Raw genomic sequence first — 26,671 nt, 5'->3', positions numbered from 1 at the left:
AGTGACTGGAAAGAGGGACATCAAGCTGTAGAAACCAAGCTAAAAAATGTGCTGACTCAAAACCACATTTTTTTTTCCTTTCCTTAGTGTGTGTGGGGAGAAACAATAAATAAATAGCAGATAAGCAGTGGGTGGATATAACTAACAAGATATAACCCAAACAATGTGTGGCCTTGTGCCCATGTTAGAAACCTTCATGATTAAGATGTATAGTGCAGAATTAAATTCAACATCCCTTGAGGATAAATTTTATATACATGTACATACATGTGTACACACACATGCCCAAACATACACATAGATGTAAATATATATGGACAAAGCTAATTAGGTTAGTTAAATCAGGTAGCCAATATGTGGCCTTGTGCCAGTACATGAAATCATTACTATTATCAGTAAAAACTCATCAATAAAATATTTTTTTTTTTAAATCAACTTTGTTTTTCATCCTTCTGAGTTCAATAAAATAAAGTACCTGCAAAGTACTGAGATCGATAGCAATGTCTCAGGGTATTTTTCTCAGCTCTTTATGTTCTGAGTTGAAATCTCACCAATGTCAGCTCCCTCTGGGGTTGATAAAGAACCAATCAATTGCTTTGGTTGATTTAACTAACCTATCTCCTCAAACCTGCCAACCTTGGACCCGAATCAAAAACATTACTATTAGTGTTGGATTGGTAGAATAATTTGGGCATTAAACAAAAGGTTTTTTTTTTTTCAGTTCATTACATTCTAGGTTCAAATCCCACCAATCAACTTTGACTTTCATCCTTTCAAGGTCAATAAAATACCAGTAAAATATTGGAACTGATGTAATCAGCAAACCTCTCCTGCAAACATTGCCAACTATATTCCAAAATTTTAAAAAATAGATCTGTTATTGTTTTTATTGATTATAGTAAGATAAAATGATTTTAATTTCTAAATTCTGAATTTAAATCCTGGATTAACAACTTTTCCTTTCATGTTTTCAACATTGATAAATCAAGAGAGCTTCAGTAAACACTTTTACAATTCATTAAAAAAATTCTCAGCCAAATTTTAAAATATCTAAAATCAAGTTGAGAATCCCCACCACATGCACACACAAATATCCAAAACTGCATGCAAATAAGAATGTCATATGGTTAACTACCAGAGCCGTTCACCAACATACCACTACCACAAGTTGATAAATCCATTGTATTACCCTCTCCTATAACAATAGATTGCCCCCTCTTATTGCACTCTACTCTGTCTTGCCATGCAAATCCTACATTAAACAATTTTTCTTCATCTTTCTACCCCAAACTTGGTCCACTTGGACCTCCTTTACCTAGATTTTTTTATGCAGATATTGACCTACCAATATTTAAAATGAACGTAAAAAGCACCATCCGAACGTGGCCAATGCCAGCGCCGCCTTGACTGGCTTCTGTGCCGGTGGCACGTAAAAAGCACCAACCGATCATGGCCACTGCCAGCCTCCACTGGCACGTAAAAAGCACCCACTACACTCACGGAGTGGTTGGCGTTAGGAAGGGCATCCAGCTGTAGAAACACTGCCAAATCAGACTGGAGCCTGGTGCAGCCTCCTGGCTTCCCAGACCCCAGTCGAACCGTCCAACCCATGCTAGCATGGAAAATGGACGTTAAACGATGATGAACATCAATCACATCAAATGTCTGGTCTAAAATTGGCTGCAAAAGGTCATGAACACTGCCCTTCTTCCTTTGACTAACTTACATGAAACAAAAACACACAAGTAGATTAGAGCTTGATGACCATTCTCTCCTCTTTTTAACAGGTTTCAAACTTCACAATCTTCCTAACCATATTTCTCTATTCTGTTTATTCTCTCCCTTTCCATCTGTTGGTGAAATAAGAAAAATCTAGACGGTCACAGGATAGAATATTAAAATTGCCATTCAAAACATTACATTTTCATCCTTCAATTGGCTGTTCTTAATATCAGCATTTGTGATAAAGTAGAACAATTTCATCAGAATTCATTAGGAATCCTTCAGCATAATATATAATCCAAACTTTTTAACTGCTTTTATTATACAAGTCTGATTGTTTGTTACATAAATTTATAGCAATGAATGATATAAATATGTTATTTCTCTGCAAATTTTATGAGACTTAAGTTGGCTTTAGTCCTGATAATGATGAGTTATCAATTGCTTGGAAGATTTAGGAGACAAAATGGCTATTATGTCTATCAAACAACCACCAGAATTGCATCACCAGATGGTATTAATGACCACTGGGGAAATATAGTGAAAACTTATGGAAAGCTTTCCAACACAACATATATTTGTGATATAAATCTTTGCCAAACCTCTGCCCACCCCCAACACAAAGCCATTCCAAGACTTACAACACAGATACACATTTTACCTTTTATTCGTTGTAGTCACTGAACTTCAGCAATGCTGAGATACCATTTTGAAGTCTGATACTTATTAGTCTCTTTGCCAAAGTGCTAAGTTACAGGGATGTAAACAAACCAACACTGTTTGCCAAGTAACGGAGTATGGTAGAGGTGAGATGGCTATTCAAAGGTACAGAAAGGAAGTGTACAGGGAGAATACTGTGGAGAAAAGAAGTGGGGAATGAGAATAAGGGATGGAAGATGGATTTTTTTGTAAGTAATATTACATTTAATTCATTAATAGCGAAACAATTGTCCCAAAATAATCTGTATTTTTGTTATTTTTTACTTGCCCTGTCCGTGTGAGCTAACAGTCGTACTGGCTTTCATGGGAAACATGTATTTTTCGTGGTTGAAACCTTTTGGATTAACTGGTGCTAGAGTGAGCAATATAGTGACCACTCTCTTATATTTATTTTATATTATATATATATATATATATATATATATGGTTCCACATAAATATATATATATATATATATATATATATGGTTCCACATAAAATATATATATATATAATATATATATATATATATGGTTCCACATAAAAACACTGGTACTGATGGCACATAAAAAGCACCCAGTATACTCTGTAAAGTGGTTGGTATTATGAAGGGTGGGTGGTGAAATAAGTGAGAGGTTTGATGTGAAGGTGGGGTTAAGACAGGGTTGTGTGGTGTCTCTGTGGCTGTTGAATTTATATGTGGATGGTGTGGTGAGAGGGGCAAATGCTGAACCCTTGGTAGGGATGCCCAAATGATGGAAGAAAATAAGGAGAGAAATGGCAGGTGAGTCAGTTGATGTTAGCTGATGATACAGCATTTGTGGCGGATTCAGAAGAGCAACTGAGGAGACTGGAGGTAGAGTTTGGAAGAGTGTGTGGGAGGAAGAAACTGAAAGTGAATGTAGCTAAGAGTAAGGTGAGATGTTCGAGAGATGGAATGGCTGGTAGGATGGATGTGAGTATAAATGGTGAGATGTTAGAGGAGGTGAGTGTTTTTAAAGCATCTGGGGTCACATGTGACAGCGGATGGGGGGGAATTGGGATACAGAGTGAGGGAGGGGAGTAAGATACTTGGAGTTGTGAAAAGTATACTGAGAGATAAAAGGTTTAGTATGAAAGCGAAAAGGTGTCTATGAGGGCGTGATTGTACTGACGATGTTACCTGGTGCAGAGATGTGGAGGTAGAGAGGAGGCTACTAGATGCGTTTGAGGTGAGATGTCTGAAGAATATGACTGGTGTGACACAGATGGACAGGAGGAGGAGTGAGGTGTGAAGATGATCAAGGAATGAGAGAAAAACTAACAAATTGGATGGATGAATGTTAAGGTGGTTTGGCCACATGGAAAGGATGGATGAGGAGCAGATGATAAGGAGGGTGATGAAGGCAGAAGTGGTAGGAAGCAGAACCAGAGACAGACCTCGGTTTGTGTGGATGGATGGAATGAGGAAAGCTTTGGTGGTTAGAGGTGATGGAGTGAGAGAGGCAAGAGAGTTTATAAATGATAGGAAAGCTTGGAGAGTATTTGTGGATGGATGAGTGAATTTGATGTTGCTCAAAGGGGTATGGAAGCAGCATGATGCAGCGGGGGTAAACCAGGATATGCTGTCAGGCCCTGCTGCTGATATTGGGGGTTGTGTTCTATGCCTTGACCTGAGCATAGAACGGGGTTCACCCCTTTAAACTGGGAAATGAATGGAATGGTCGGTGTGTTTTGTTGTGGCTACCCACTTCTAAAAGAAATGGAGAATAGGTCTGGCTGTGTGTGTATATATATATATGAGTTTGGCTATTCTGCATTGATAAAGGGCAAATACCCTGAAACAAAGTTTGAATCCTGCCAAGGTCAAATTTACTTTTCATTCTTTCAAGGATTGATAAAGTACCAGTCAAGTGCTGAGGTCAATACAGTAAAAAACTCCCTCATCCTAATTTTAACCTTGTGCCAAAATTTGGAAAATTATTATTATTTACATGAGTACAGTTCAATATATGTGTGTGTGTGTGTGTGTATGTGAGTATTACATGTAAAAAGCAAATTAAACATGTACTCTTCGTTTGAAATGAGATTAAGTGAAATACTTATCAACTAAGTGTTGCACTTAGTTGGCTAGGAACTTACAACTTCCCATGGGTACCAATCTAGTTCGGCTCAGTAGAGTATTGATTCAATGCTAGAAATTCCACAGAGTACATACTTCTAGTAGATGAGAATGCTTCTTTTTTTTTTCCCTCCTCCCTTATCACTTATAATACGTGATAACATGACCAGCCTAAGGGGAAAGTGAAAATGTAGGAATAAAGCTTTTATTATGATTTATTAAATAGAGGCATATAGCATTAATTACATATTTATTATGTTTGCATTTTTTTTCTTTGCTAACTGGAAGACCCAAAACGCATGAAGTGATGCCTCTTACCACATGACCCCACCATGACTACCACCAGTAAGTATTGCCATTGCCAGTATGTTCAACCAGTCATGCTTGATAATGTGATTGGTGCTTCTTCAATCTTGCTTTGGGTAGGATTATTTTATCAATATTCAAAATTCAAAGTCGAAATCAAACTCGGTGACCGACATCCGTTGCTAGTGGAGCGCTAAGAGCGAGATCGTTGCCAGAGCAACAAGCTGGCCTTCGTGCCGATGGCACGTTAAACACACCATTCAAGCGTGATCATTAGCGCGTCGCCTTGCTAGCACTTGTGCTGGTGGCACGTGAAACATTTGAGCGAGGTCATTGCCAGTGCCACTGGACTGGCTCCTGTGCAGGTGGCACATAAAAAGCACTATTAGAGTGTGGCCATTGCCAGTACCACCAAACTGGCCCTCAAACCGATGGCACATAAAAGCACCCACTACACTCTCGGAATGGTTGATGTTAAGAAGGGCATCCAGCTGTAGAAACTCTGCCAGATCAGGTTGGAGTCTGGTGCAGCCATCTGGTTCACCAGACCTCAGTCAAATCGTCCAACCCATGCTAGCATGGAAAGCGGACATTAAATGATGATGATTCAAGGTAGCAAAATGCTTAACGGCATTTCATCCATCTTTACATTCTGGGTTCAAACTCCAAGGTCCATTTTGCCTTTCATTCTTTCAGAGTTGATAAAATAAACACCAATTCAGCAGTGGGGTTGATGTAACTGACTTAACCCCTTACCCAAAATTACTGGTCTTCTGCTCAAATTTGAAACCATTATTTCATCAATATTCAGGGTGGGAGATGGTACATGCAGTATTTAGTAATTTGCTGCTTTACATTCAAAGTTCAATTCCTGTTGGAGAGAGTTCAAGATTGTTTTTTCCAATAGATCAAATACTAGTAAGAGACTCAAGTTAGTTCATCATTCTCATCATTTTACACCTGTTCTTCCATGCTCGCATGGGTCTTCTGCAGCACACTATCTCATCACTTGTTGCAGTCTTTTGTCATCACTTTCAAAAGGTACAGTTGACCAAGATTATCTTTCACCAGTTCTTCCCATGCCTTCTTTTGATTTTCCCCCTTTCACAAATTCCTTCACCTTGGATCACTTGGCACTTTTGAACCAACTGTCATCCTACACAGGCAACATATACCTGCACTGCCACAGCTTCTTCACAGATCCTCTACATCTGATTTCTCCTATACCAAATTTTTCTCTTTGTTCAATCACGTGACCTGGTGGTCTCGATACAGGAGGTAGTGGAGATTAATCCAAAAGGATGAAAGGCAAAGCCAACCTCAAATTCAAACTCAGATCATGAAGACTGACAAAATGCCACTAAGCATTTTGCCCAGCATGCTAACGATTCTGCCAGCTCACTGCCTTAATAATAATAATGAGGATTTCAAATATTGGCACAAAGCCAGCAGTTTCGAGGAGGGGTTAAACTGATTACATCAACCCCAGTACATTATTTACATTATATGTGTCCTCATCTTGTTTGTTGCTACCACAACATTTTGACTGATTAACTCTCCAGCCTTCATCAGGTGTCCTGGTAGGATTTTGAACCCAACCCTGGGTTCTCATTCCTAAGGTATTTTTTTGCTGATGCTATTATTATTATTATTCATTCAAGGCACTGCCTGGAATTGAACACGCAATCTTGAGGTTAGTAGACAAGATGGGGACACATATCCGTCTAATGTAAATAATTCCTCATCTCAAAAATATAGAACAGTATCAACCCCAGCACCCAACTGGTACTGATTTCATCTACCTTAAGTTGATGAAAGGCAAAGCCAAACTCAGGAGAATTTGAACCTATAAAGAAATGCTGCTGAGCATTTTGCCCAGCATGCTAATGATTCTGCCAGCTTGCCACTTTAATAAGAGTAATAAATACAATAGACACAGGAAGAATAAGAAAGGATGATTGGGTAGGTTGCAGGAGAGTGGAGAATTCAAAGTGAAAGAGGAGAGACATATAGTGATAGGATAAAGATGAATTGGTGGCTCAAGAGGATGATCAATGTAAAGTGTGGGTGGAGAGGACAGGACTGATGGATGAGAGAAATCATTCCAGGGGAGGTGGTAGTAAGAAAAACAAGTGTTATCAGGGAAAAGCCAGTGAAGTATGCATTTCCTGGCGAATTATGATTTTATTCAACATATTCTCCTCTTAAATTCACACAGTGCTCTTTCAGTTTTTCTAAGCCCTGTAAAAGAACTCAGAAGGTTGGGTCTCCAACTAGGCCTTCTGCAATACACTTAAAGCCGAAAACTTTCCAGCACCTCCTCATACATGAAGTATACACACACATACATTTATAAGATTGTCATGCAATAAATATGGTCAATGCCCATTTTTTAAAATATACATACATCTCAACAGAAGAAATGTAGAAGAAACTTTCCTATCCACACTTCCGCCAAATACAAACAGGTCTAATATAGTTATTTAGAACACAAAATCACATGCATTCACAGAGGTCAGATACCCTACAGAAATGAATATTTCTTTCAAATTCAATGAGAAGGAGAATATAAACAGTCATTTCAAAATCCAGAGCTCCTCCAGCCAGTTTATAAATTTATATTGGCTATATATAAAGTACATGGCCGCAGCCTTTGGGCTAAAACATTTTTAAGGATTTACATGTTCAACTATTTTGTTACCATTATTTCTGCTGAGATGCTCTGTGTTTCTTTCAATTAATTTTAAATATAACAAAGAATTTAGTAAAATAGCTTAGTTATCATTAAGCTAGTGTTAAGGAACATAAACTGTGACTAAGGTTTGGTGGAAGATTTTAATTCATAACTTATGAAAACAAGACATTTGTACTCAGAGCCAGAGGTGGTTTCAGGTGGGTTGGTATCAAAAGGGTTAACTAACAATTAGGAAAAAATGGGGCTTTCAATGAAAATGTGACCAGCTAATACATACTTCACAAATACAATCTGTATACACATGAATTTTTTTAAAGAGTTCAACTTGTAACATTTTTAGTTTTTAACAAAATTCCAGCAAGCTACATTTCAAAAGTCAATTCTTTGAAACTTCATTCTCTATAAAAAAAAGTTTCAAATAATTAAAACAAAAAGCGAGGTCGTTGCCAGTACCGCCTGACTGGCCGCGTGCAGGTGGTATGTAAAAGCACCCACGACACTCTCGGAGTGGTTGGCGTTAGGAAGGGCATCCAACTTTCAAAGTAAGGTAATATTTCCCCCATAATCAGACAGAAGATTGAGAACAAAGACCACCGCTTGCATGACTGTGACATTCGTTTACAGCTGTCACGTGATGTCAAGGAAAAGAGACAGTAACACACGCACATATACATAATAGAATGGTTAAGTAAAATCTAGGCGATCGCCACAGTAGCACTTCTTGCAGAAACCTGGCTAGCGTAGTGTTCGAATAGTGACGAGCTTCCTTTCAGTTTCCAACTACTAAATCCACTCAAGGATTTGGTCGGCCTGGGGCTATAGAAGACACCTGCCCAAGGTGTCACGTATGTATAAATACACACATATTCTGAATAGAAGACTGAAACTAGTTACGTGTATAGTTATTACACATTATATATATATATATATATATATATATATAATATATATATATATATATATACATATACAGAGAGAGAGAGATTATTAGTACGATTCAATAGAATCTAGGCGCGTGAACACGTAGGACGCCAGAACTGGCTAGGTACCATAACAGTGATGTAAAATAAACACGAGGTATCGTGTTGGTAGTATACATCACATATTCAGAAATGTAAGTACCAAATCCAAATTAGACTGTAGATCCGACTCAGGGTTGGTTCTAGGCGCGGCGTAGGTATAGAAAGAACACGAATGAGATTTAATCATAAACATAAATAAAGGAACGAAACTAGAAGAAGTTTTCAAAAATTCAGAGGTTCACATTAAAAGCAGAGTTCGGCGAGTTTGTACAGCCTATAGCATGTTATTAACGTCGATTAATTAATGAGAAACACGTAAACTAAGTGGGCAGGTGGCTTTGCTCTAGTTGTGATTGGTTGCATTGCATTTTGAAAGGATGGTGATGTGTTACTGCTGAATATAAGTCGACTTAGCGACTGTTGACAGATATAGTATAACGATAACAACCACTTCACAAGATCATATCGTCTTGTGTTCTAACAAACAATGGGAGCTCACAAGACGGCTCAATTATCTCAGGCTGCATTTCACGGTTTTTATATTGCTTCAGTGGTTTTGCCGAATAATCCGACTAAAATTACTAATCCGACTTAAAATATGGCTTGAAAGGCAATATATATAAAACAGGTGAGTAGTGCATTAGAGAGAGGAGGGGGAGAAGGTGTAAATAGATAAAGAGAACGAGATAAAGACAGAGAGGTGTATGAAAGAACCCTCAAGAGAGTAAGAAAGAAACAAAGAGCGTAAGGGAAATCGAAGGACAGAAAGGGTGAAAAGCCGGAGAGAGAATGAAAAACACGAGTGTTGCGAGCAATCATCCGAATGAAAAGTTGACAGCTTCCCAGCTAATTTAAATATTAAATTAGAAAAAAAAAAAAAAGTTGCTCAATGGAAATAATGCTTTCTGTCTTAACTGTGCTGAGAAAAAAAAAGATAGAATTGGAGGTATAGAAAGGAAAGAGACATGAGAAAAAGAATCACCGAGTTAATTACACGACACCTGCTAGCCTCGATGCGGTCGGTCGCCTGCTAGAAACAGCAGTCAAAATTTCCCTCAAATAACACGACCGTAAAAAAGAGAGACACGTTGGCTAATGTAGTCAAAGGTAGGCGAAGCCCGAGAAAAGGCCAGTATGTCATGGCTGGAACAGTTTGGATTGTAGGAGCATTTAGTCAGAGTGGACCCGAATTCAAACAACTTGGTTTAAGCGAAACAGTTAAGAAAAACATTAAATTTTTTTTTTGTACAATAACACGTTTATTATAATTTATTTTTGCAAACTACAGCTTTATTGTGTGTGTGGGTAGGTGTATAAGCTTTTATTTACTGCAAAGGTAACACCGATGACAGTCACACAGTGTCCAGCATAGAATAATACAGCTAAATAAATGGACAGGCAGAAGTAGACGTGTTGTATATATAATTATATTTATTCGACGTTGATGATTCAGCTTTGAATGAATAAACTCAACTACTTTTTCCCCTCTGTTTATACACTCAGGCGTATATAATATGTCTCAATGTCTCTTTCTAACGATTTCATTTCGACAAGACACGAGACTAAATTTTTTAATTGAAAAACTAGTATATTACTGGTACTCATTTTATCGACTCCAGAAAATGAAAGGTGGAAATCGACATCGAGGATGAAGAAGATTTGAGCAGAGAGCATAGAGGGAGGGGGGAGCAAATTAAATATATTCATTATGTGTGTGTGTGTGACACTATTTTTGATCATGAGTGTTAATAAATGCAATTTATAAGGTAAAGAAAAATACTTGATTCTCGACTGACATTGCTCAGTGCGTGTATGATAAAAGGTGGGGGCGTGACTAGTTCCAAACAACAGCAAATTTGGACAGGTACACCTTATCACAGCAACACATTATACATTTAGACAATGGTTATGTTGGAGGAAAATAACAAGAACCTAGACCTTCTATAAGAGTAGAGGTGAACATTAAAACACAATAAATACAAATTAAATTGTATGGGCATTGGAAAGAAGCTAAAACATTCACGCTTTGCTTTAAAACAAAAATCAAATGTTTTGTTGGGATTTGGGGCGGTGGGTTACAGAGCTGTTGTTTTCTTGCAATTTCCTTTTTCTTCTATTTTAACAGCTTACAGTGAACAGTGATTAGAGTGAACACTGACATAAAAAACGATTTTTTAATTGCAAGCTTAGAAGTATACCTAATACTAACCACACAAATTTGCAAACTAAATCACTGGAAAATGGCAACATGCAATTAAAACACCTTTCTTTTCACTAATTAATAGTGGACCTTTCTGCTTAAAATTAATTACAACCTGTTTTCCCACAGAAACCTGGCTTCTTGCGAGTTAAAAATTTGAATAGTGGACAGAAAGACGGTGGCACACAGGGTTAAGTCTCGTAGATTCCAATAAAACATCCAAGACATGAATGGAATTATAATAGAATTTTCTTCATACATAGACATTCAGCAAAACAGGCCAACTAAAAAGCTCACCTCATCTTCACTGTCTTTATCCAAAGCACTAGTTAATGGATCCTTGAAAGTTTCTTTTGTATTAGAATGAATGTCGGCAGTGTTATCTTTCCCAGACATACAACTATCCTGGGGAGCTGCCATATCTGTTGTTATTGATCGTCGCTTACATCCATCACTATATTATACACCCACAACATGTAACGTCGTCAACGATTGGTCCGTTTTCCAACGAAGCAACCAATCGAATCACATCTGACGAATACCTCTTTGCGTTTAGATTAAGGAAATATATATTTCTTTTTACTAACATTCTATTTCATTGGTTCAATCGGAAATATTGTGAAAAATCGAGCCAATGAGAGAGGCTGTTATTTGGGTTTCTCTAGCGACGTACTTTCATTCAGTGATGTTATCATTGTGGGTCGCCGCCTCATGCTTTGTAGTCACATTTTAAGTGATTTTCGCCGACCACCAGACCTTGGGGACGATGTCTTTTCCAGGGCCAGGCCATGGTAACGTGTATATATATTTATATATTCACATGCACACACTTATACTTTATTGTCTTTGGAAAACTAATATTTATCTCTGCTTTCATTTGTCATTTAAGTATTTTTTAAAATTTACATAGCTTTCTTTTAATTTCTCTCTCTGTTTTGTCAAGAATCTTTAAATTCTTCTCAAACCTTTTAATTTACTTGTGCATGCATGTCTTTCGCACCAAAACTTTGATTCTAAATTTAACGTTCCACTTTTTACAGACAAATGAACCTTCCTATATTCCTAATTTAATTCCTGGTAATTAGCTGCTGATAAAAATCCGTTTACTATAATTCTGTTCGACCTGTCAGTGGTCAATTCTTCGTCCTCTTTAAGACAAAAATAAAATAAAATAAACACTGGAAGTACACGTTAGAAAACTTAAACCGAGATGCAATACGCTATGACTAGAAAAAGGATGGATATGGCCGGAATGCCTTTGATCGTAGGTCTTGCTGAATCGGAGCCGACTTAGGTCCAAAAACAACAGCCTCCATAGTTCTTTGAAACTAGAATAATCCCAAGTATTTTGACTTTATGTTTTATCTGTAATACCGTTGTGAAGAAAAAAAAACTAACGAGTTATTTAAATTTGACAAATTCCCCCCTCATTTTCAGTAGTGTTGGTTTTATTTTTTAAAAATTATAGAAAGAGGGGACAGAGAAACGGTCTGTTACAGACTAGAGAAGGGACAAAAAGGCGAATATCGACCCGGTACTGACTTGAACTCAGAAGTAAAGCACCAAAAGAGATTCTGTTGTGCATCATTTTCCTAGTAGCTCTCAACTATCAACACTGCCAGAAACCATAACCAACAGAAAAGCTTCTTCCTGGTCGCACAACCTCCTAAAAATAGCAGCCGGATCTCCCTCAAACCAAAACGGACAATATTCTTCGCTTGAATACTTTTCATCATAGGTCTTCTCAATCAGGAGAAGCTAAACAACAGCTTTAATACTGCCACAACAAAGAAGTCTCTACCTGCAAGAAATAACAGCCAAATCTTCAAATTACGCCCTACGTCTTTAAAAGAAATGGACACGTTAGATTGTAGATGTAGACACTATGTCTGGAGAAAAGGAAACTAAAAAATAGGATAAGGTGGTCTTTGCTAAAAGGCCTTAGGTATTAGTCTGCTGAACCACATTCATAATTGTCATGATAAATAATATATATCAAAGAGATAAGGTCTCTCGATGATGAAATAGAAAGTTAGAATGGGTCCTAATAGTTGCATAAATAACTAATGATTTCTTAACTTTGGCACAGAGCCACATTCAGTGGAAGAAACATACAAACCGATGTGTGTGTGCGTAAAAACACACAAACACGTATGTATGTAGATATATGGTCTAGCAGTTTTAATAATACAAGGCAAGCAAAACAATTTTTTTTTTAATTCAGAAAGTTTAAGAAATCCTAAATTGTTAAATCTTACGCACACACGTGTATGTGTAAAGTGAAGGGTTTTTTGGGTTTTTTTTTTTTTTTTCTCTGAATCAAGGACAGGAAATAACTAAATCAACCATTTCCGAGGGTTGAAAAAGTTGCTTATTCGATCTCTTAAATCATTTTGATATTTTTTTGGTTTTTGAGTAAAAATAATCGTTGTGACATTCTAGTGAAACTCACTTCATTCCCAGTATTTTCATTGTCTTTAAATGCTGAAAATTTCTCTCGGAAATATATCGTTTTTGTCTTTTTCTTTAATCTGTCCTGTTTTCTCCAGGGAATATTTCTATTCCCTTTTAAGTGCGTCTATTGATAATATACTCTCCACGTTCTCTTAAAAATAATTACTTAGAAAGCACGGGCTTCTTTGGTTATTTTCTAATTTTGACACTGTGTAATCATTACTCTTAAGCGAAAACTTAGATTTTTTTTCTTAATTTTGAAACCAACTAGAGATTTAAGGAATTTTATATATTTCTTTCTGTAATTATCTGCAAATGATAATAATAAAATCATTTCAAATTTTGCCACAAGGGCAGGGAAAACATGTGTGTGCTGTGGGAGGTGTAAAGGTTGTCAAAGATATCAAAATGTCAAACCACTTCCACTACAATATATAAAAGGATAAACAAAACGTTGCGATGTTCGTATTTTATTGTAAATTAATAAAAATGCTACATCTATCCGAACTGTAATTTAAAGAGACAACGGAAAATATGAAAACAGAGGCAAGCTTTATCAAATTTCATTACTTGCTAATTTTCTTTCTAGAAAGATGTCGACGTCCGAATTTCTCACTTTACTGTTATTAATAATATTATTAACTTTTTTGTGATATTTTGTAAAAGTTCGTGTTTGGTACGGCAAATATATATACATATTTTTCGTCGTGAAAATTATTTTATTCTCAAATATAAGTTGCTTAAAAATATAATTTTCTACGTGGATTGATGATGAGAACAATGTACTTGTCAAAATCAAAATGCTCAATCCACTGACGTTTGCACTTAAGCAATTACAGCATTTCATATTTTCGATTTGTTTCTATAACTTCCTATTTCGAAACTAGAAGAATGAGCTAGAATCTCGAAGCTAAAGTTTAACATGTCAAATATTAAAAAGTATAAAAGTGGGGGGGATAGAGGACAGTTTCTTTATCATATGCGAATAGCTAAGTAAAATGTTTTTGATAATTAGAAGCGTAGGATGTTAAACGAAACAAAGTAACAGAATAGTGTAAGGATGTTGTTATTGTTTAACCCCAGATCAACTTCGAGCAGGCTTATGATCAAGGCATTCCACCGAGACCATCTCGAAATTTGGAGTGTTATCGAGGACTATGTTATCTATTTTTAAAGCAGTGGGATTTGGTTGCCGTTTCTAGCAAATACAATGACCATGTCAAGGGTTTTCTCGTTTAATTGAGTAAACGGTATTTGTGAAACAGTTGTTAGCAATGGAGTTTCTGAAAGACAGTAACAGCTGGGGAAAGTAACCTTAATATGTAAGAAAAGGATATATACGAATTCAAATGCTGTGTGTGTGTGTGTGCATATATATATTTCTATGTATGTATATATATATATATATATATATATATATACACACATACTAAAATACTATATATATATATATACACATACTAAAATACTATATATATATATATACATACTAAAATCATGAAGCATGTTATCTAATAACAGGTTAATCAGATATGTGATAGCAACAATTCAAAGTAAATAACTCTGAAAAAAGATTTTGTGCATTCACAGAAAATATTACCTCCAGCAGCGCTAATGTTGGTATATTCAAGAATAATTCGCTAACCGAAATAAGTGGATCTATTATTTAGGAAAATACTATATACTTGTTTAAGCGTTGTACTGGATAAATTGCGAAAATAGTTCAAATAGGCAGGCTCAATTTGATTTGTATGAAATAATTTACAAACATGGATGGGTTATCTCCCTTGGCTTTATATATATATATATATATATATAAAGATCCCTTTCAGGAGCAAATGGGTTATTTCCTTTGGATGTTTAAAAATATTTGTTATATGTAGTAGATATAAGAATCCCTTCCAGGGGCCCTATTATTAGTTCTTTTTCAACAAAGTATGTCACTAGGTTTCCAGACAGGAGTTCTACTCACATGTTAAGTTTCATCAAAATCAATATAACAATGTAGGAGTTAGATAACGCCAAAGGCAAACACACCCACAGATTTGCACATACATAGTACATGGTCATTCAGTCAATTCGAGAATGTCTTATCCTCGTCAGGGACAAAAATATCCAAAAATTTCACTGCTTTTACCCACAATTCATTAAGGGAAGTATGAACAGTATGTATGGGATTTTATATATATATGTATGTATATATATTATATTTTACACACATATATATTATATAATATGGCACGTACAAAGCACCATCCGATTGTGATCGAAGCCAGCTCCTCTGGCCCCTGTACCGGTGGCAAATAAAAAGCACCCACTATACTCTCGGAGTGGTTGGCATTAGGAATGACATCCAGCTGTAGAAACACTGCCAGTGATGGTGATGATATATATTATATGTTAAATATATATATTATATATTATACATATAAATATTGTAAATATATGAAGCATTATTACTGTTAAAAACAGTAATATATATGGGGTGGCTAGCAAGACTTCTACCTAAGCAGGTATAATATGAAATATTTGAATAAAAGAAGGGTAAAGATACTGCTTGCCAAAGATGAAAGCGAAAGCTTCAAAAACCACCAATACTACAATAAATACACACACAAGCAATGCAATGAATATTTTAAAAAATAGGCCTACTTTCAGGATGGAATCTGAAGGTCGTTTACATACCCCCAATATCAATTGATTTCATACTGTGCATGACAAAACATGTTTTGCAATCATCAGTTGGTGACTCTATTTAGCATCTATTTCTATAATATTCATTACGTCAACTCGTATGCATTTCTAACTTTAAATGTCCTGCTCTGTTTAAAGAGAAAACTATCGTAAACAAAAAAAAAGTTAAAAAAAGTAGCATGGATGCCAGTCATTGAATTTTATTTCAATTTCGATCAGCTCAACAGGTCTTCCAAAGAAGGAAAAGGTACGCATAAGTAGGCTGGTTACACCCCTGGCATAGGCCACAAGGTTATGGTCTTACTTGGCTTGCCAAGTCTTCTCAAGCACAGCATATCTCCAAAGGTCCCGGTTATTATTCATTGCCTCAATGAGGCCCAATGTTCAAAGGTCATGCTTCACCACCTCATCCCAGGCCTTCCTGGGTCTACCTCTTCCACAGGTCCCCTCAACCGCTAGGGTGTGGCACTTTTTTACACAGCTATCCACATCCATTCTCGCCACATGGCCATACCAGCACAGTCGTCTCTCTTGCACACTACATCTGCTGCTTCTTAGGTCCAACTTTTCTCCCAAGGTACTTACACTCTGTCGAGTATGCACACTGACATTACACATCCATTGGAGCATACTGGCTTCATTCCTTGCGAGCTTCCACGTGTCCTCAGCAATCATGGCCCATGTTTCACTGCCATGTTGCATGGCTGTTCCTACACATGCATCATACAGTCTACCTTTTACTCTGAGCGAGAGGCCCTTTGTCGCCAGCAGAGGTAAGAGCTCTCTGAACTTTGTCCAGACTATTCTTATTCTAGCAGCTACACTTTCAGCGCACCCACCTCTGCTATTGACTTGGTAACCTAGGTAACAGAAGCTATCAACTACTTCTCGTTTCTCTCCCTGGAATGTGGCAGAAGTTGTACTCTGCACATTTTCAGTGTTTATTGCTCCTCAGCATCTGCCACATACAAAAACTATCTTCCTAGTTAGCCTGCCTTTGATATTGCTGCACCTCTTATGTGTCCATGGTTTACACTGGTTACATCTTATAGAGTTTCTACCTACGCCTTTTCTACAGATCGAGCAGGGCCAGCTACCTGAAGGGATTTGTGGTTTGCCTGCCTTCCTACTTATCAGGACTTTGGTTTTGGCTAGGCCCTTCGATTCTAATCCTTGTTTCCACACTTGAAACTTCTCCTCTAGTTCTGATAGTGACTCAGCAATTAGAGCAAGGTCATCAGCATAGAGGACCTCCCAAGGGCATCCTGTCTTGAATTCCTCTGTTATTGCCTGGAGGACTATGATAAATAGGAGGGAGCCGAGGACTGAACCTTGGTGGACCCCTACCTCTACCCGGAATTCTTCAGTGTACTCATTGCCGACTCTCACCTTACTGACAGTGTCCCTGTACATGGCTTGCACAGCTCTCACTAACCCTAGTTTCCTCATCGTATATATATATGGTCACTATAAACCATATACTTTGGTAATTGTGGTGTAGCTGAGAAGTTAGTAAAGAGTCTAAACTTTATATATTCCAAATGTAGTGTAGTAGGAACAACTATTAATTACTTAGGTTGCTCTTTAATAAAGATTGATTCATTTAGAAATCTGTCACTTGGGTAACACCACCACCTGTTCGTGGCTGCATTTTTCAGAGTATGATCTGTTGCAAGTTTTTGAACCTCCTGCCTGTCTTGGAGCTTGGGATAAATGTCATAAGTTGAAGGTTTCTTTTGAAAGGGCTACGTATAAAAAGTGTGTGCCATACTGTGAATGGCATGCATTATTTCCAGCAATGAAAGAGAGGATAATTTTAGCTGAGACTGATTGAAGGAACCTTGAGTGCCACTTGCATTTATCAAATGATTTCTCTCAGCTGCATCTCTTTGGCTCAGGAGAACGGTAATGCCAGTATGTCTATGAGAATCAATTAAGTGTAAGGATGGTACATTTTACGTGCCACCTGTGCCACTGGCACGTAAAATGCACCATCCGAACGTGGCTAATGCCAGCGCCACCTTGACTGGCTTCCGTGCCGATGGCACATAAAAAGCACCAACTGATCATGGCCGTTGCCAGCCTCCCCTGGCATGTAAAAAGCACCCACTACACTCACAGAGTGGTTGGCATTAGGAAAGGCATCCAGCTGTAGAAACACTGCCAGATCAGACTGGAGCCTGGTGCAGCCTTCTGGCTTCCCAGACCCTGGTCAAACCGTCCAACCTATGCTAGCATGGAAAACGGACGTTAAATGTTTACCAAGAAAGCTATACTCAAAAACCTTAATGGTAGCCACCCACCCCTAACCATTGCTAGGTCTGGTGGATGATTGAGTTTACCCACTCTTGTAGACAGGTATTTTTCTTTTTGTCCTGCTGGTATGTCCATCCACCCTCCAGTCAAGACCCATCATCATTTAACATCTGCTTTCCATGCTAGCATGAGTTGGACGATTTTGACTGAGGGCTGGCGAACCAGATTGCTGCACCAGGCTCCAATCTTGATCTGGCAAAGTTTCTACAGCTGGATGCCCTTCCTAACACCAACCACTCCAAGAGTGTAGTGGGTGCTTTTTATGTGCCACCGGCATGGGGGCCAGTCAGGCGGTACTGGCAATAACCTCGCTCACATCTTTTTACACGTGCCAGTGAAGCGACGTTGGTAACGATCACGCTCGAATGGTGCCCTTTTACGTGCCACGGGTACGGAAGCCAGTTGGCTGCTCTGACAATGATCACGCTCGGATGGTGCTCTTGGCACCCTACTAGCACATGCACAAGTGCCACTAAGGCGATGCTGGTAACGATCATTCTCGAATGGTGCCCTTTTATGTGCCACTGGCACGGAAGCCGGTTAGCCGCTCTGTCAACCCAAGAGCGGCATTTATTGTAGTTGCCAAGCACACCACCATGAAACAAGTAGTACTGGTTTACATGATTACAATTAGTAGCTGTTGTCTCGTTATCTGACCTGACACCATTTGTTACTGTATAGCTGTGAAACATGGAGAGAAAAGGTATGAGCTAAGTATAGTTGATTGAATCAGCAAAGCTAATTTGTAACAATGGTTGAACACAGGTGAATTTAAAGAGCAAATGGACATTAAAGATATTCACACATGTATGCAGGTTGTGAAAATGTAAAAGCACTGGTGTAAGACCTGGAGAAAGTTCTTAAAATAGATTCACTTATTTTGGATATAGAAGCAAGATGTGCATTACAAGTTATATTGATTTATAAACCATCCTGTTTCATGTCGGCATGAAAAACAGGATGTTAGAGTAATTTTCTTATATAGGCACAAATTTTGACATTTTGGAGAGTGGGGTGGAGTATTTTGATGTTGAAGGGATGACAAAAGCAATAATAAAATTTATAGATTTGTCTCTCATCAGCTCAGTCATTGCTGATATTAAACAAACTTTGGTCCTTTGGATTTGTTTGATATGTAGAAGGATTGATTTTGAGATGTATAAGGGGATATTTTTAATAAAATAAAAAACTTTTTTTATGACTCAGTTGGAGGGAGAAGGGCAGCTCCCATGATACTTTGCTCGGCCTCAGATTCTGGTGGGAGTAAGTTATCCTCAGTCTGGAGCATTTGACTAAAATTATTTTAACAGACTGTATTTTGCTAATGGCACCAGGGGGCCAAATTGTGAAAGTCAAACCTGCCTTTAATAGGTCAGAAAAATAAACGTTTGTTGATAGTATTAAACCTTCCTCAGGCAGTCAGTTTTCACAAGATCACAGTCCTTTGATTTTCTTTTGTGTTAAATTTCCCAAGATCTGATTCTGAGACAAAATCCTCATAATCATCTAGTGTCCATGTTCCATACTGGCGTCGGTTGGGCAGTTTTACAAGATCAGATGTGTCCAAGGATTACATTGGCATGGTTTCTACAGCTGGATGCCCTTCCTCCAACCACTGTACACTGTGTACTGGGTGCTTTTTTTTTCATGCACCAATACATGAAAAGGTTGCTATGCAGTTCACAAGAGTACAAACCCCAAGGGAGGTTAGGGTCAGCCTTATGCTGGGGGTTGAGGAGATACAGTGTGAGAGAGGTTTATGTAGAGCTGCATGGTTACTCACATTTAGTAAGAGAAGGAAAGAATGGTCAGTAGGAGTTGTGAAGAAACAGATATTAGAGATGGAGTATCTAGGTGGCCCCTCAATTAGAAGTAGATGGGTGGGATGGGTTGCAGTTGGTGCTATATTGTATAGGGAACAAGAGATGCGGGAATGGGGGTGGGGACAACCTGCAACTGTAAAAAGATTGGGGAATGTTTTATTATTCAGAAAAGATCAGAATAATACTAAAACATGTCCAGAGTTATTCTCCATGGCTGGAAGTGAAAGGAAAGATGTTAGTATGTTGTGAAATTAAATGGAGAGGGAATAACTCCTAGATGAATGAGGTGGTTATTTAACCCCAGGCAAGCACTGTATGAACATATCCTATGATCATAGACACTCCAGCAATGGCCAGTCTGTCTTTATTTTAAGCAGTTCAACCTATATTGTCTTTTTTTTAAGATAGTAGACTGATTTGAGGGGAATTTGATTGCTACTTCTTGCAGTTTAAGTAACCCCAGCTGTGACTTTGTCTCCCTGCTACCATATTATTCATTATTATCCTTTTCTTTTTTTAAACAGTACTGTTTGATTTGACTGTATTTACAGATATTTTTGTGTCTTTCCTTTTTTTAAGACAACAGTGTGTAATATTAGATATTTGGCTGCTGTTTCCAACATGTTAAAGATTCCTTTTTTTTTTTTTTTTTTAGAGCGATTCAGCTGTTATTTATAGTGTGTGATTTGAGGAATATTTGCCCCTCCTCCACTTTCTCAGATACCTTTACTACCTCCTCCTCTTACTCTGCCTCCGCTACTGGCCTCCTTTCTGCACCTTCTCTCCTCACTCTCTGTTGCTATCCATCATCAACTTCTCACTTATATGCCATCACCCTCAGCGCCTTCACATACCTACTGCAATCCCTGCCCCCCCCTCCTCGAGCCTTTCCTATATTTCTCTCCATCATTTGCTACAGTCACCTCTTCCCGTCCACTCAGCCAGCCTAAGCCCCTATATCACCTCACCTATTCTCACCACTCCCAATATGTTCCTTGAGGGCATGTCCTTACACATCCCTGCCATCATCTCTCTCACTAGCATTCCCTTTATCTTACTCTCTTAACTCGCTCTCCTTTGTTTTCCAACTGGCACAAAGCCACACTCCTTCAGTTCTGCTCACCTCCCGCATCCCATTTGAAGGGTTCTTACAAGATAGTTGGTGATCCTGTCAGTGCTGGTGCCAAGTAAAAAGCATCATTCGAGTGTTGGGCTTCACAGAGGTAATGACAAATGACCAAGACCCTTAACGATTTGCCATGCTTGAGAAGATCCATCAAGCCAAGTGAAATTGTAGTCATGGCAGATACTGGTGTCCCACAACTGGCACCTGTATTGGTGATATGTAAAAAACACCAATGCTGGTGCCTCGTAAAAAAGCACCATTAAGAAGGGCACCCAGCCATAGAAACCAAGCCAAAACAGACTCTGGAACCTGGCGCAGCACCTGGCCTTACCAGCTCCTGTCCACCCATGCCAGCATGGAAAATAGACATTAAATGATGGTGATGATGATATTTGCATTGTGTGAACAACAGCATTGTTAGTTATTAAATTTTCGACAAGGGCAAGCATGGCTGTTGGAGTTGAGAAGTTTGCTTTCCAACCACATGGTTTCAGGTTCAGTCCCACTGCATGGCACCTTGGGCAAGCCTCTTGTACTATATCTCCAGGCCAACCAAAACTTTGTGAATGGATTTGATAGATCAAAACTGAAAGAGGCCCATCATATGTGTGTGTATATATGTGCGTGTGTCTGTGTTTGTCACCCATCACCACTTGACAACCAAAGTGGGTGTGTTTACATTGCTGTAACTTAGCTGTTTAGCATAAGAGACCGATAGAATAAGTACTGGACTTTAAAAAGTAAGTACTGGGGTCAATTTGTTCAAGTAAACCTTTCAGTGCAGTGCCCCAGCATGGGCTGCATTCCCAGTGGTAAGAGAGAGACAAGCAAGTATCATTGTAACTTTAGCAGAATCAATACTTTGAGCTATTTTTGTTTGAAAAACACCAGTTTGCTGCCGTTCTTGCTGATATGTGTGTGCGTATATCTTTCATATGCTGTTTCTTGCCAGTCAAGTGACTGTACCACAGCCCTTTTGTGAAGCTATTGTCTGTCTATGGGCTTTGCTGAAGTCAAGTGTATGAGTTTGTTTATGTGTGACTGGAGAACAAATTTCCAGTGGTTCTGGAAATGGAGGCATGGCTGTGTGATAAGAAGTTTGCTTCCAACTACATGGTTCCAGGTTCAGTTCCACTGCTTGGCACTTTGGGCATGTGCCTTCTACGGTAGCCAAGGTTGATCAAAGCCTTGTCAGTAGGTTTGGTAGATGGAAACTGAAAGAAGCCCGTTGTGTGTGTGCGTTATTGTCTCTTTGTCTTGACATCATGTGGTAGTTGTAAATGAGTCCCCATCATGCAAATAATGTCCCTTGTTTCCAATCTCCCTTGACTGGTCTTGGCAAAATATTAAGATTACATTACTTGGAAACAACATATGAAGGTGGGTAACAAGAAGAGCATTCAGCCTTAGAAAATAAACCCCTACAAAATTCCATGCAAGCTAAGCATGGAAAAATGGATGTGAAATCAATGATGATGATGATAATTGCATCATTATACACTTTTTCCTTATTTGACAATTTGGCTCATACTGATGATGCAGGCCATCACTAATAATTCTCCTGTCATTGTTTAAGATTTTGCTTTCACCTTTGATTCCTGTACAAAACTTTACACATCTCCAAAATGTTATTCCTTCAGCAGTTAATCTTGAGCCATGTGACAAATTGAAAATGAATGTATTTAATCTTATCCTGGTCCCATCAGACTTTCTTAATCCTTGCTCTTCACACTCTCTAATCCTTCCTCTCCACTTATGGTATTTTTTTTTTTTTTTTTACTCCACCGTTGCCCAATTCTCTCCTTTATTGTGGTTTACTTCTCTCTTTTCTGGGTTTTAGTTACTGAATCCCTGTGCTCTTTTTTTTCAATTTGGTACTTATATTATTGGTGTGTATTTGTTGAATCATAAATCACATGATGTAAAAGAACACTGCAATAAACATCCATGCTGGGCGAGACTTCTGAATGGCCTTCCTGGCGTCTCTTTCTCTGCTAAAGTGTTGAAGTTATATTGGTAATTCCTGACATGTCAATCACAAATAACATCTGTATTTGAAGTGATGTCCAATAATTCTTTGAGTCAGTATTCAACATGTGAAGACCTTTCAAGCATATGTTGCCATTCCAGCTTTAGTTGGGTAGATATATGATTAAAGACATTCCATCCTTGGCCAGCTCTCTTTAACTTTTTATGCATAGTCCTGCCAAAACAGTCACAGATGTCTGGTGCAGGCTTTGGCCAAGCCAGCCCTTGTGGTACTGTTCCACCCATGCTAGTATGGAACACAGGCATTAAATGATGATGATACACACACACATTTTCCATTTACCAAATTAAACTATTGTTCGACTCCGGAGTAATAGAAGAAGCACTTGCGCAAAGTGCTGCACGGTGAAAGTGAACTCAAAACCACACACCCATGACTAACATTTTATTTCCACTCCAATCCTGTGCTTATTGAGGGCCATCACAAGCTAATCATCATTTCTAATATTGTTCATCCTGAGAAAAAGTTCATTTATTGGAATCATTTCTCTTTTTGTCTTTCTAGAACGAGCTAACCGGAAACAGCTATTAGAGCAATTAGAAGAGAAAAAGAAGCTACTTCGTATGCAGGCTCAACATAACCAAGGCAGCAGCAGCAGCAGCAGTAGTAGTAGTAGTAGTAGTAGTAGTAGTAGCAGCAGCAGCAAGTAAGTAATTACCATCTCATCACTTCTTTTAAATCTATCGACTAATTAAGGATTATCTGGTATTTAAGTGCATATATATATATGCATTTTTGTACTTAACAAGAAAAGGAAAAAAGACAAAATTTGTTACTCAGTCAGACTAGTTACTGTTTAATTAAACCTAATTAGTAAAGGTCCTAATCTATTATATCTATACTTCATAGTTGTACTTGTTTCAAAAATGATTTGATCTGCGGTTGTGCGTTAAAACTTAAAGTATATCTTATGCAAGAATCATGCAAATCATTTAAGTTTAGAAATGCTTCATCAGATTGATGAAGGCTGAACCTTCAAAGTCATTGCCACACTCTTATAAAAGTATAAAGGAGATGTGCTCTACAAAAACTATTCAATAACTCTCAGTAATTCTTTAGTTTCATGTAAAATTGTTTTATTATTATAGGTCAGCATGTAATTGACTATCCAACTATAAAATTTCAGGCCTTGTGCCTTTAGTAGAAAAGATTTTGTTATGTTTGCTCACTATTTATTTCCCAACGACAACTTATAGCGGACGCCACCAAAGAGGATCAATATTATCGTTAAAGGCATCAAATTGCTGTGATCCTTTACATGATAACTGAAGAGGATTTGGCGACATTCTGTGTTTGTGTTGTCCATGTTTGTGCTTATATATTATGCGTGTATCCCCTACTTCTTCGCTCTCCTGTGTGACCCTTGTTTCTTTCTGCGTTCCTTTCTGTGGAAGAGCATAAAAGACTTTTTCACTTCCTGAGCGTTATACTAATACATCTGTTTGCTTTCTACACCACCTGTCTTCGTTTTTTGGGGTTTTTTCGTGAATTCTCCCCTACATATATATATAAATATATATGCACACACACACACACATGTATATATATATATATACACACACACACACATGTATATATATATACACACACACATGTATATATATATATATATACACACACACACACACATGTATATATATATATATACACGCATGTATATATGTATGTAACATATTATGTTTATAAAGGGTGGGGATAGTTTCCTGGATGAAAACTGCAGCAGTTTGTCTTTCAGTAGTCAACATAGGTTAAGAATATAAAAAGATTTTAATCTAGAGCTGCTTTTATTGCATAATTTGAATGTGTGTGTATTTATCTTATAAAGTGACAACAAAATTGGGTTTTTTGTTTCACTTTATAAGCAATGATCTCAAGAACTAAAACAGAAATGGATCATGCAGAATATGTGCTTGTACGGTATTTGTGGTTATGACTGTTCCATAATGTTGGAGTTTAGTTACTGCTTCATTTACTCAGAGATACCTTATTTTTTCTAATATATAATACCTGTACATCATCTACAAACCTAATATATATATATATAGCAAAAACTGTCCGACGAATGGCAACGTGAAGCTCAGAGTAACAGGTTTTGTTGAATTTTCTGCTGCTTTAAATAAAGTATATATATATATGTGACCAAGTTAGTAGTGGAGGTGGATGCTCAGAGAGTATCACCACTAGAATACGAATAGCCTGGGCAAAGTTTAGAAAGCTCCTACCCCTACTGGCGACAAAGAGTCTCTTGCTCAGAGTGAAAGGTAGATTGTATGATGCATGTGTGCGAACTGCCATGCTTCACGGTAGTGAAACATGGGCTGTGACTGCAGAGGACATGCGTAGACTTGAAAGAAATGAAGCTAACATGATCCGCTGGATGTGTAATGTCAGTGTGCACGCACGACAGTGTAAGCACCCTGAGAGAAATGCTGGACATAAGAAGCATCAGATGTGGTGTGCAAGAGCGACGCTTGCGATGGTATGGTCATGTACTGTGGATGGATGAGGAGAGATGTGTGAAGAAATGCCGCTCCCAAACAATTGAAGGTATCGGGGAGAGGTAGACACAGGAAGACATGGGATGAGGTAATCAAGCATGACCTTAGAGCATTGGGCCTCACAGAGGCAATGACGAAAGACCGAGATCTCTGGAGATATGCTGTGACTGCAAAGACCCGGGCTGCTTCCTGCACCAGTTCCGCATAGCCCCTGTCCGTTCAAAGTACCTTGGATTTCAGAACAACCCGCTGTGCTTGAGGAGACCTATTGAGTCAAGTACACCAACATCAAAATAAATATCAATGGAAATAGTAGTTGTGATACCTGTGCCAGTGGCACGTAAAAAGCACCATCCGAACGTGGCCGATGCCAGCGCCGCCTTGACTGGCTTCCGTGCCGGTGGCATGTTAAAAGCACCAACCGATTGTGGCCGCTGCCAGACTCACCTGGCACATAAAAAGCACCCCCTACACTCACGGAGTGGTTGGCGTTAGGAAGGGCATCCAGCTGTAGAAACACTGCCAGATCAGACTGGAGCCTGGTGCAGCCTCCTGGCTTCCCAGACCCCGGTCGAACCGTCCAACCTGTGCTAGCGCGGAAATCGGACGTTAAACGATGATGATGTGTGTGTTTGTGTATTTATATATAAATGGGTGTGTGGTTGTTTAGCCGCAGATCAGACATGGCCAGATAGACGTATGTCCAAAGGTATTGAAACTGTGAGTGTACCATCTTATATCATGGAGGACTACATTATCCAATTTTAAGATGGATTTATTATATGTAGATCAACATAAAGAAAAGGTGAAAAGATCAAGGGAAAACTAACAAATCCCTACAGCTGCTGTGGCAGAAAAAAGATTAAAGAATTATTCCCAGCTGAATGGACAGCGTATCGCATCTACTTCTATGGTTGCAACTGTTACTATTTCGCTCTCGTCCAGTTACTGCAGTATTTAGTGTA

General features: G+C 38.3%; 2 protein-coding genes across 4 annotated transcripts in view; one reads left to right on the top strand and one right to left on the bottom strand.

Moving 5' to 3' along the window:
* LOC115215769 (sorting nexin-30-like) overlaps positions 1-11,230 on the bottom strand; it is a 56,874-nt gene extending 45,644 nt beyond the window's left edge. The window contains exon 1 of one of the 2 annotated variants that reach the window (XM_029785069.2): positions 11,043-11,230. In XM_029785069.2, coding sequence (XP_029640929.1) covers positions 11,043-11,165 — 123 coding nt within the window. In that variant the 5' untranslated portion in view covers positions 11,166-11,230. The remainder of the gene's footprint in view (positions 1-11,042) is intronic. The other variant, XM_029785067.2, reaches the window with a different exon arrangement.
* The window catches only part of LOC115215692 (SOSS complex subunit C homolog), a 39,261-nt gene continuing 22,227 nt past the window's right edge, over positions 9,638-26,671 (top strand). The window contains exons 1-2 of one of the 2 annotated variants that reach the window (XM_036506202.1): positions 9,638-9,762; positions 23,713-23,854. In XM_036506202.1, coding sequence (XP_036362095.1) covers positions 23,772-23,854 — 83 coding nt within the window. In that variant the 5' untranslated portion in view covers positions 9,638-9,762; positions 23,713-23,771. Of the gene's footprint in view, positions 9,763-11,377; positions 11,537-23,712; positions 23,855-26,671 lie in introns of those variants that run through there. The other variant, XM_029784973.2, reaches the window with a different exon arrangement.

The sequence above is a fragment of the Octopus sinensis genome, linkage group LG9 (assembly GCF_006345805.1).
Source record: "Octopus sinensis linkage group LG9, ASM634580v1, whole genome shotgun sequence".
Lineage (NCBI taxonomy): Eukaryota > Metazoa > Mollusca > Cephalopoda > Octopoda > Octopodidae > Octopus > Octopus sinensis.
Note: the sequence above shows the minus strand (reverse complement) of the source record. Positions and strands in the feature narration are given on the sequence as shown.